Source organism: Emydura macquarii, unplaced genomic scaffold, assembly GCF_026122565.2.
Source record: "Emydura macquarii macquarii isolate MOO-44397 ecotype Brisbane River unplaced genomic scaffold, CSIRO-AGI_Emac_v2 contig_2372, whole genome shotgun sequence".
NCBI lineage: Eukaryota > Metazoa > Chordata > Testudines > Chelidae > Emydura > Emydura macquarii.
In genome coordinates, this window is record NW_027132509.1 from 2,151,153 (window position 1) to 2,163,331 (window position 12,179).

Below are 12,179 nucleotides of genomic sequence, written 5' to 3' on the forward strand. Positions count from 1 at the left end.
ATTGGCTGAGCATTTGATCGCACCAGGACACCATGTACAAGTGCTTTTGCAGGACAGCTGAGGGATTTCTTGCTGAATCAGCAGGCTGGATGCAGAGCCAGTTTTCATGACTTCTGCCCTATGGATGCCAGGAAATTATTTTTTAAATGGAGCTCTAATATAGTTTAAAATAATATGTAATGTTTGTCTTCCTGAGCCTCGCTTGTGAAATAATTACTGGCATTCTATACAGCAGAGGTCCAGTGTATTGATAAGACACCATCCAAGGGGCATTACTTACAGGAAGATAATGCATTTTGAAATGAGAGCATAATTTAAATCATTAATGTGGCCATCTAAATCATGAAACTTCTGGTGCTATCTTTGTTGTGAGGAATAGGCCATAATGCATAGAGTATTTATTGCAATTTTATATCAGCTGTGGCTTTGATCTTGTTAGCTCTCACAAGGAGGCTCAGGCACTATTTGCAAATAAAATATAGTAACTAAAATGCCACAGCTTGAGCTGAGTGAATAATTCATAACAAAACACTTTTTCATCAAATTTCACTTCTTACTCTACTTGCAAAATATTTGCAAGTAGTTCACAAAAATTCCAAAATATATTAATTATTAGACAGCTCTGAAACCAATACCTCACACTCTTTGGGGCAGTCACATTAGTAATGTGTTATTGGTTTTGCTACCTGATTGGGTGACTTATATAACAAACCATCAAAGGAAACTGTAATTTGGAATATTATAGTCAGACACAATTCAGAGTTCACTTCCTGTTACTAATCACACATTTGAGCTTAAATTTCACTTTTCAACCATATTTGTGCTCAACTGCTCAACTATTCATGGAAAGCAAGCATGGTGTTGGCCCAGTTGAATTATTAATTATTATTGATATTACATTAGTGCTTGGAGGTTCCCGTCTACATCAGTGCCCCATTGTTTTGGGCATGATAGAAATATAGTCAGGCCTTCTCTTTATTACCAAGTTGTACTGCTTTAACTACCCCAGTACAACCTCCCTACTGTGGATGCACTTATTCCAGTATTAGAGTGCTTATACCTGTATAACTTATTCCTATGTGGGAAGGGGAATAACCTTATATCAGTACAAGGTATCATTATGCCTGCCTAAATGGAGAAAGTGACTAGGGGAGAGGCTGACTGTTCTAGATTTGATTCTGACAAATAGGGTGGAACTGGTTGAGTATTTGAAGGTGGAAGGCAGCTTGGGGAAAGAGATCATGAAATGATAGAATGATACCATTCTAAGGAAAGGTAGGAGGAAAAACAGCAAAATAAATACAGTGGACTTCAAGAAGGCAAACTTTAGTAAACTCAGAGAATTGGTAGGTAAGATCCCATGGGAAGCAAGTCTAAGAGAAAAAAGAGTTCAGGAGATTTTGCAGTTTTTTAAAGACTCGTTATTACAACAGCAAACTATCCCGTTGCGTGGGAAAGATAAGAAGTATGGTACAAGACTACCCTGCCTCAGCCAGAAGATCTTCAATGACCTGAAACTCAAAAAAGAGTCATACAAAAAATAGGAAATAGGTCAAATTATGAAGGATGAATATAAAAAAACCCACAAGCATTTAAGGACAAAATTAGAAAGGCCAAGGTACAAAATGAGATTAAACTAGCTAGAGACATAAAGGGTAACAAGAAAACATTTTACAAATATATTAGAAGCAAGAGGAAGACCAAGCAGGATAGGCACATTACTCAATGGGGAGGGGAAAACAGTAACAGAAAATGCAGCAACGGCCAAAGTGTTAAATACCATTTTTGTTTCAGTTTTCACCAGAACGGTTAGCAGTGGTCAGATGACTAATATAATGAACTTCAGTGTAAATGGGGTAAAATAGGGGAAGCAGTAGTTAAGAATTATTTAGACAAGTTAGATGTCTTCAAGTTGGCAGGGCATGGAATACATCTTAGAATACTTAAGGAATTGGCTGAAGAGATCTCTGAGCCATTAATAAGTATCTCTGAGAACTTGCGGAGGAGGGGAGAGATCCCAGAGGGCTGGAAAAGGGCAAATATAGTACATGTCTATAAATAGGGGAATAAGGGCTATCTAGGGAATTATAAATCAGTCAACTTAACTTTGGTACCCAGAAAGATAATGGAGCAAATAATCAAACCATCAATTTGTAGGCATCTAGAAGATGATAAGGTGGTAAATAACAGTCAGCATGGATTTGTCAAGAGCAAATTGTGTCAAACCAACTTAATATCCTTCTTTGACTGTCTCCTGGATGGGGGGAAGCAGCAGATGTGATATATCTCAACTTTAAAAAGGCTTTTAATAGTGTCTCACATGACCTCATAAACAAACTAGGGAAATATAGCCTAGACTAACCTACTATAAGGTGGGTGCACAACTAGTTGGTTGGAAAACTATATTCAGAGAGTAGTTATCAATGGTTCACAGTCAAGCTGGAAGGACATATCAAGTGGGATCTGCAGGGGTCTGTCCTTGGTCTACTTCTATTCAACATCTCCATAAATTATTTGGCATAATAATAATAATAATGGCATAGAGAGTACACTTATAAAGATTGCAGATGATACCAAGCTGGGAGGGGTTGCAAGTGATTTGGAGAACAGCATTAAAATTCAAAATGATATTGACAAACTGGAGAAATGGTCTGAAATAAATAGGATAAAATTCAGTAAAGAGAAATGCAAAATAATACACTTAGGAAGGAATAATCAATTGCACAAATACAAAATGGGAAATGACTGCCTAAGAAGGAGTACTGCAGAAAAGGATCAGGGGGTCATAGTGGTTCACAAAATAAATATGAGTCAACAATCTAATACTGTTGCGAAAAAAGCAAACATCATGTATTAGCAAGGGTGTTGTAAGCAAGACACAAGATGTTATTCTTCCACTCTACTCAGCACTGATAAGGCCTTAACTGGAATACTGTATCCGGTTCTGGGCATCACACTTCAGAAAAGATGTGGACAACTGGAGAAAGTCTAGAGGAGAGCAATGAAAACGATTAAAAGTCTAGAAAACATGACCTATGAGGAAAGATTGAAAAAAATTGGGTTTGTTTGGTCTGAAGAAGAGAATGCTGAGAGGGGATATGATCACACAGTCTTCAAATACATAAAAGGTTCTTATAAAGAGGAGGGTGATAAGTTCTCTTAACCACTAAGGATAGGACAAGAAGCAATGGGTTTAAATTGCAGTAAGTTAGACATTCAGAAAAAGTTCCTAACTGTAAGAGTAGTTAAGCGTTGACAGTTTTTAAGAACAGGTTAGATAAACACCTGTCAGGGATGGTCTAGATAATACTTAGCCCTCCCTCAGTGCAGAGGACTGGACTAGATGACCCTTCCAGTCCTACACTTCTATGATTCTATAATTGCATCCACAGTAGGGCTTTTATTAGTGTAACTATTTCAGTAAAAAATCACACCACTTTAAAAATTGATAGTTATACTATGAAAATATTCGTGTCTAGACCAAGCATAAGAGACAGTCTCTGCCCTGGAGGTGCTTGCAATCTAAAAGACAAATAAAGGCTGGGAGAACAGAAGTATTATTACCTCTGTTTTACAGATGGGGAACAGGGGCACCCAAAGTGCCTTGTCATACACGGAACTAGTGACAGAGTTGGGACTTGAATCATTGTCTCCTGAGTCTCAGCCCAGAGTCTAAACCACAAGACCATCTTTGCCCCCTATTCACCTAAAAATTAATTTCTGAATTCGCCTGAATATGCAGAATTTGTTTTCTTACTTCACTTGGCTGTAGCTGCAGCATGAAATGTGATTGATGACTGACAGGATTGAAAACAAAAGTAAAGATGAAATCTAGGCTCTTTAAGGAAATGGCTTCTAGGAGTTTAAAATTAGATTGAAAAAGTATGTGGGAAATGACCTGTGTCGCATTGCTCCAACACTCAGAGCCTTTTGTTAACACTGAGAGATAAGCACACAGTAGTATGTAAAATAAAGCCATGCGTTCTCCACAGCATTCTTCTGCCCTTCACATATTTGAGTATTGTTTGTTTGAAAAGTAGGCTGGGTACCACTGGGTACTCAGCAAAGTTTATCTTGTGAGGTCAAGAGGGTTTTAAACTAGCAAAAGGAGGAGGAGAGGAATGTTCGTGGCACCATGTGTTTCTACTTGAAATAATAAATGAGAGCACGATAGGTTATGAAAATGTGCCCTCGGCATTGTCAGAATATAAAACTCCAAATATTCAAATAGAACAGTTTGAAATATCAGGGAGAACTTTTGTATGTACTGTCTATGATGGGTGGGCTTCCTGAAATGCAGATTTCTCTCCTTCTGACACCTTCCACCCACACGCACATACACACTTTGAAAAGAAATGTTTCTTACCGGGGAATCTAACACATTCATAAATCCAGGTGGCCTTTAAAAAACAGTGATCCAAATTCTACCTGAATTTACACCTGGTTCAACCCCATTACTTTAATGAGTTACTGAGGAAAGAACTTGGTCTATTGGAAGAACTTGGTCTATTAGGAGCAGCAGAGTGCCTCTTCCCAAACCTGTATTCCTCAGATAGTCCTAGTCTCCCTCACCTTCAGGATCCTTATCCAATCTTAGTCTTTCTGCCCTCCACTGCTCCCAGTCCCAGGTTTCTTGCCCAGCCAGTCCCAGTCACATCCCAAGAATTAAAGTGACAAATTCTAACACGTCTCTACTGAGTATGTGTGAACCGAGATTTTTCAATGGCTTTAATCTTTGGGCATTTTGTAACAGGAATAGCAAAAAACGCATCCCTGGCACCAGGGCAAGCCTTTTATCACCTATCAAGCCTTTGCTCCAAACTATAGAGGGTGGTAGAGCTTCTCAGTGAGATGGTTGTAAGAACATTTTTAACATGGGCAAAACAACATATTTTTCCCTAATCTTGTTCTCAAATGGCTGAACCATTGTTGCTGAATCTTTCCAACAAGAATTCAGGCTCAGGCAGACACCAGGCATGGAAAGTGTCAGCCTGAATGGTTACAGCTGGCCAAATTTATAAGCAACTGAAAATGGGGTTTTATAATGGGAATTATCAGACAACCTTAACTCCCGGTCGGGTAGCTACCAGCTCTGCCTATAACATGTGCCGCACCAACTATCAGAAGGCAGGGTGAATCTATTAGAAAGCAAATTATGAAGTGAAGTCTTTGCTTAGGGAAACAATTTAACTGCAGTTAAGAAAAAGACGTATATGGACTCAGTCTTACTGTGAAATAAGTAATAGAGTCTTTTATTGGCTTTACAAGTTCTTTACTGTTTCAGTTGACTCCCAACTGGTTTGTCGCTAGCAGGATATGTATTCACACACTGCACTGGGCTTATGAACTGCTTTCACACAAATAACTGCTATCTTTCATTTTCAGAGATTTGAAGCCAGAAAATATCCTGTTAGATGATTATGGTAAGTCTCAGAGGTTTAGAAAGATTCTTTCTCTGTAAAGTATCTTAAGTTAGTTTTAGGACACATATTGTATGAAGGCAAATACTGCTCTGAAGTGAATAAGAGGCTCATCACATACTAATGCCTGTGTCTTTGGATGCATAAAGCGATAGAACTTTGCACAAGGACTACAATTAGCTGAGGAAACCAGGCTGCATAGCACAGTATGTTCCTCTGGACAGTGTCTTACCTAGCAATGGGTATGCCTTTGCCACCGTCTTCCCTACATTTCATCGTGGAAGGAGGCTTCCACAATATGAAGAAAGTTGTGAAATCTATACTCCCAGATACCTTTTCAGAGGTACTTTACCCGCTGTTTGGGTCAGCTCTCATTTTATCCAAACCAGTGCACCCATTGCTAGCTGCAATCTGCCATGATCAAGTATCATGCTTCAGTGCATAAACTGGTCACTGCTACAGTCAGGTAGGAAATTTCCCCTATTTACAGCATTGCAGAATTAGCCAATATCTTTCTTTGAGGCATCAATCTTGGTTTGCTGCCAGAGACACAGCAAATCCTGTGTTCCTATGACTCTGGCTCAGCACGGACCTGCTAGTCCCACGTTTCCTGGCACAGGATATGAGTGACTACCATCATGTATATGATGTGCTTCCATTTCAGCTGGGGCTTTCAAGCCTACGCCGCCTTCAGACCATTACTAAATCATTAGACCATTTGGAATGCAGTGTACTGTCAAATTGCTACTACATGGGTCCTCTTCCACAGAGACGGGATTGCAATAGGGACCTAAACAGACAGAATAGATTGTTACCCAAGTTATCTCGGTCTTGACTCTTTCCCATCCTTCTCAGGGAACTGTGTGCAATAGACTAGGGATCTGTAAAGTTATTGACAAAAACACTGCGGTAAAATGCAGGAGTCCTGAGTGGATTGCTATGTTGTAACTCTATAGTTGTTGAGTGGTTTCCTTTCTGAGATAATTTTATGTAGTTTTAATTAAAAATATGGTCTTTGGGAGGGGGGCAAATATCATTTCAAAACCTATTCCTTTGCTCACATGCACCCCAATCTTTGCCTTTCCAAGATCTGGATATAAGGAGTAATAGCCTCCAGCTTTTTAAGGTGCTTAAATAAAATAGCATTTCTCAAGGAACAGAGTCTATGTAGCAAAACAGGACCTGAAACTTGACCTTTAGTTATAGACTCAGGACTACATTTAGTTACTCTTACAAGGTAAACTATCACAAAGTTATACATGTTGGAGATAGAAAAGACCAATTAGGTCAACTTGTCAGTTGACTGAGGTCAATGCAACGTATTTCCTGACCGCATACCCACCATTGCTTTTTCCCAGTCCAGTTTTAAGTGTCTTAAGCAATGAAGACTAGTGCACAGTCTAATAGACCTCACTGTTCTGATTTTTTCACTGCCATTCAGCCTAAACCTTCTTTCTTTTTTAATTCCATTGCATTACTCTAAGCTAAATCCCTTCTCATCACACACAATAATTTCTCCCTTCCTGAATGATTATACTTTTTAAATTCAGTGCTCGTGGCATTTTTCTTCTCACATTATTTAGATGAATTTCAAAAGTCGTCCACTGATTATAACTTCTGTGATTTTAGCCATTTTAGGACTGTACCATAATAATTGCTTTTTTTTCCCCTTAGGCCACATTAGAATATCTGATCTGGGTCTAGCCGTTAAAATCCCTGAGGGTGAATCAATCCGTGGAAGGGTAGGAACAGTAGGGTATATGGGTAAGTGCCCCAGTAACTCATTTAATTGATTATTGTGACTTTGGAGCTCTGTCTGGAGTGAAGATTAACTAACCCTACAGGAAACTGTTCTATAGGACCCGTGCCTCAAACCAGAAGAAATGTCTGTGAGTTTTCCTGTATTTTTAAGGTGCTATATTAAGGGACAGCTGTTCCTCCTTCCTGGTAATTGCCAAAGGGGTTTCAAGTTTTGCAGTGGTCTTCAAATGAGTGCAGTATTAATTCTCTCCTATTTTAGAATACAAAACAAGTCAGCATTCTGTTAGCACATTACAAATTCAGAGCTCCTCAAAATAAGGAGAGTGAGAGAGAGTGTGAGTGGGCTAAACTTAACCGTGCAATCAGCAGAGTTATACTAGTGTTAACTACAGAGAGTGCGTGCGCACACGTACGTGCACTAGAGGGGGGAGAGCTGTATGTGTATGTGTATTAGAGTGTGAGGATACATCTACCCTGCAAGTGAAGGTGTGGCTGTAACATCAGTAGGCATACCAGATAGGGAAGATGTGGCAGCACGGTCCAACAACCAGAGTATATACCCAGGCTTCCCAGCGGACTTGTACATGGGTTGCTAGCTTGTACTGAAGCCCGTGCCACCACCTCTCACTACTACTATAAAATAGCTAGGTTAAAATGAGCATGTGGGCGGGAGGAGAGGTAGAGAGATTGTCTCTGTGTGTTTGTGATAGAGTGAGCAAGTCTTTGTGTATCTTTGTATGTTTCAGACAGAGAGAGACTTTCTTTGTGTGAAAAGGAAAGAGTCTGTGTGATTGTCTACACACAAACATGCACGGATATAACTAACCCAGTTTCCTAAAACCAACTATTATTTCAGTGTAAATCTGTACGTGGACACACATTTTGGAATAAAAGTGGTTGAAAATGTTTTGGCTAAAGTTGGAAACGAACTGACTTTAGCCACTTTTATTCCATATGTAGTCTTACATCTAAGTAACTAAATAAATTGTAAATCAGACCTTTAGATATCCTGGTGCACATTTATGTGTAGATCAGGACCATGTGTTTGTTTGTGTTCAAAGAGTAAACATGCATGTTGGAAAGTGACTGCGTGATAGTGTGTATGCAGAGTGAGTATATATACAGCAAACAGTAAATGTTTGCTTTTTAAATAAAAAAGTATATACAAACTGATCCAAAGGATAGAATTTGCTTTTTAGGAAATTTCATTTTTGTTTAAATAATATGTGTTTGTTTGTAATTTCTTTTTTAAATTTAAAGTCTTAAAGAACTTTTAAGATTGGGCCAGTCAAAAATATTTAACTTCCACTGATTTTTTTTATGCTGTTTTTTTTAATCCCAGCTGTGTTTTTATATATGCATCTGCATGAATAGCTTCATTCTGTATTTTCTGTAACTCAGCTAGTAGAAGCCAGGAGGGACTCTTATATTTTCCCCACAGTTCTCTGCAGCTGTGTATTCAGTCATTGAAATAAGAGGATTAGGGTTTTTAGTTATTTTTCAGTAGAAATGTCAAGTGTTCTCACAAGATCTGTCTTTCTTTCTCATAGCTCCCGAAGTCTTGAACAATCAGAGATACACCCTCAGCCCTGACTACTGGGGGCTAGGCTGCCTCATTTATGAAATGATTGCTGGACAATCACCGTTTCGTGGAAGGAAAGAGAAGGTAAAGAGAGAAGAGGTGGACAGGAGAGTCCTGGAGACAGAAGAGGTGTACTCCCATAAGTTTTCTGAGGAGGCCAAGTCTGTCTGTAAAATGGTAAGGGTATTTGATGACTTACTGTGGTAGATATGTTAGCAGGCTGTGTCCAATAAGTAGAACATAAACTACAGCTCAGAGGGCTGCAGGCTCCAGGGTTAACCTCACTGGTCCATGGCCAGGAGGTTGACATCCTCTGTTCATCCAGATTGTGCTGAGTGGTTCATTTGGACATTTTTTCCCCTCATGCTGGTTTTGAGTTTCATGATAATCAGCTTGATTTTATCTCATCGGTTTTTGGATGGGGGAGCAATATCTATATTTTCCTGGATTTGGGAGACTTTGAACATCACATTTTATCCAAGAATGCACCTTGTGGCTCTCATAACCTTGTGGGAAGAAGGGTCCTGATGCTGCAGGGCTCTGAGTATCTTTTGCAAGGGGCTAAGCACCCTTAACTGCCATTGTCTTCCATGGGAGTTGAGGGTACCCAGCACCTCGATGACGTAATGAAACTCCTCACCCTCACCCCACTACCTTTACTATCAGTTATCCCTAGGGCTGCCATGCTGATCAGCTTTTTAAATAGCTACTGGGTTGTCCTTTAAAATGCCTTCTGTTGCCCTATCAGCTGAGAGTGCTCTTTTCTAGCACAACGGCCATTGCTGGTAATGGAAATCCCCAGACCACGTGGGAAATCCTCAAACCACATAAGAGTTAATTGGTGCCATTCCAGAGCATGGCTTCGGAAGGCCAAATTTTAATTTGGAAAGGGGTGTTGCCTTGGCCTTGATTTCTAGTGCGGAGTCCTGTGGAGGCAATAGCAGGATAATGCAGATCAGCAGAGAGACAGAAGGAAAAGGAAAGGTTAATGAATAGCTAGCACGAGCGTCACCAAAGTCTTGTGCGACACGCAGGCAAGCAGCGTGTTAATACCATTCTGGTTGGTGGACTGGTTCGGAGCTACTGAGGTCTCCCAGCAAGCTAAGAACGGCATCATTGCCAAGTATCATGACTGCAGGTCATTGACTCACAGTGCTCTAACATCCCATGGCGTGGTAATTAACTGGCATCACTCCTGATAGATTCTCGATGCCATATACAGTTCTTGATCTGCCTGCAGAACTCCCACTGATGTCAACTCCCACGGAGTCGAGTGCAAGGATCAAGGGCGGTATGCGGCTCCTCAGTGATGGTGTCATGTGCTCAAACAGCCGGCCTTCTCCTTCTCCAAGCCTGTTAAAAAGAAATGGATAAGAGACAAAAATTATTCTTACTGCTGTTTCTGCACCTAGCTATAGGGCTGGGCGTGTGATGGGGAAAAGTGTCATTCAGAATAAAATGAAGTAGCCACTGTCCAGGAAAAGTTAAAGCTGAGGAGAGTTAAGTGAGGGTGTGTGGAACGGTGCTGGAATTGTCCCATCTCTGATGTCATGCATATCAGAAATCAGCCAATAAATGTAGAGTAGGTTGAAGGACAGTGGAAGGTAGCTGGTACTTACTTTATTTATGAGAATAATAAAACAGCACATACATATAAAAAGTGTATGTGTTATATTTTATCCCTCTCCCACCACCTTTCGTAGATTGTAAGCTGTTTGGGGCAGGAACTGTGTATCTATGGGTATCTCTACATTGCAATTAAGCACTCACGGCTGGCCCATACCAGCTGACTCAGGCTCAAAGGGCTCAGGCTATGGAGCTATATTTAATTGCGGGGTAGACGTTTGGGCTCGGGCTACAGGCCAGGCTCAGAGTGCCGGAATTTGGGCTCCAATCTGAGCCTGAATATCTACACTGCAATTGAACAGCCCGATAGCCCGAGCCCCACAAGCCAGAGTCAGCTGACAAGGGCCAGCGGTGTGTGTTTAATTGTAGTGTAGACATACCCTGTGTGTTTTGTACCGTGCTAGCATAATGGGGCTCCCATTTTGATGGAGGTGTCTGAGTGCCACCATACTATAAATATTGATTGTTGGTAATGGGTCGGATCCACTAGCAGTCATTTACATGTATTATTGTCCCAGGAATGTGATGGAATGTTTGGGCATGTGGTTTCCACAAACTCTCAATGGATGTATCTAAAGATAATATTAGAGAGACAAGGTGGGTGAGGTGTAATATCTTTTACTGGACCAGCTTCTACTGGTGAGAGAGACAAGCTTTCAGTTTGTCCCAATAAAAGATATCACCTCACCCACCATGTCTCTTTAGTAACCTGGGGCTGACACGGCTACAACTACACTGCATAAAGATAATGCTGTCCTTTGGGGCAGTAATGCTTTTAACAGTCCATTATGACAGGCTATGAGAGCACATTGCGTGCTGTACTGAGGGTGAGTGAATATGCGATTCCTGATTCATCCAAAAGTTGTTTCCATTCTCAGCTGGTATTATTAAGATTGTATAATTTGGACACATGTGATTTATAGATTTTTTTCACATACCCTTTGGCTGATTTTATAGGAAAACAAAACCCTCTTGGAGGGGGGCTATGTCTGGGTGATGTCAAAAGATTTTAAAATGGGGGGAAATTAAGGTTCTACCATACCTGCAAATGAGAAGTAGAATTGTTGGAATTAAAGATAGAAAATACATATGGGATCACCTTGTCTGCTCCCTGGGCAGGATTATTTCCTACAGTACCTTCCCCTCTGCTTTGTCCAGCTTTACATGATTTGAGTGATGAGAAATGAGTCTTCTACCACTTCTTTTGGGAGGTTATGCCATAGCTTAATAACCACTGTTAGGAAATGTAATGTGCCTTTGTTCAGTTTCACCTTATTACTTATTCTAAAAACTAATCCTTCTCCCTCCTTGATATTTATACCCTTCACATACTTGTAGGCAGATTTCACAACTCCCATCAGTCATCATTCAGCCAGTTTATGCATATGTCATTTTTGTAATCATTGCCCATAAGCCAACCCCTCCAGCTTCTAGTGGAATGAAATGGATCTGAATAATAAATTATTAGGAATAGGGGTAGCCGGCCTTGGTGGGAAGCATCCATACGTGCAATTCCTATATAACAAGCTGCTTTATATTTTCTTTTCTGTGAAAATTCAAATCTTTCTAAAAATGCTCCCTGTTTATTCTAGGCAATGTCCATTAGCCCTTCATGCATACGTGTTTCACCTTTACAAATGTGTTCAAAGGCAAATGCAATCTTGAATCTAGGATGTGATCCAGTGCTTATTGAGGTTAATAGGAGCCTTTCCACTGACTTCAGGGAGTGTTGGATTGCGCCTTTATTACATTGCTTCTCTGCTTTGCCAATCACCCCAGATTTGATATCT

The 12,179-nt window shown here is 40.3% G+C and overlaps 1 protein-coding gene across 5 annotated transcripts in view; it reads left to right on the top strand.

The window, feature by feature from the left end:
• GRK5 (G protein-coupled receptor kinase 5) overlaps positions 1-12,179 on the top strand; it is a 218,490-nt gene that overhangs the window by 184,777 nt on the left and 21,534 nt on the right. For all 5 annotated transcript variants that reach the window (XR_010922183.1, XR_010922184.1, XR_010922185.1 and 2 more), the window contains 3 exons: positions 5,386-5,423; positions 7,095-7,184; positions 8,732-8,940. Coding sequence is in view for 2 of the 5 variants with exons in the window: in XM_067561319.1 (XP_067417420.1) it covers positions 5,386-5,423; positions 7,095-7,184; positions 8,732-8,940 (337 nt within the window). In the remaining 3 variants the exon portion in view is untranslated. The remainder of the gene's footprint in view (positions 1-5,385; positions 5,424-7,094; positions 7,185-8,731; positions 8,941-12,179) is intronic.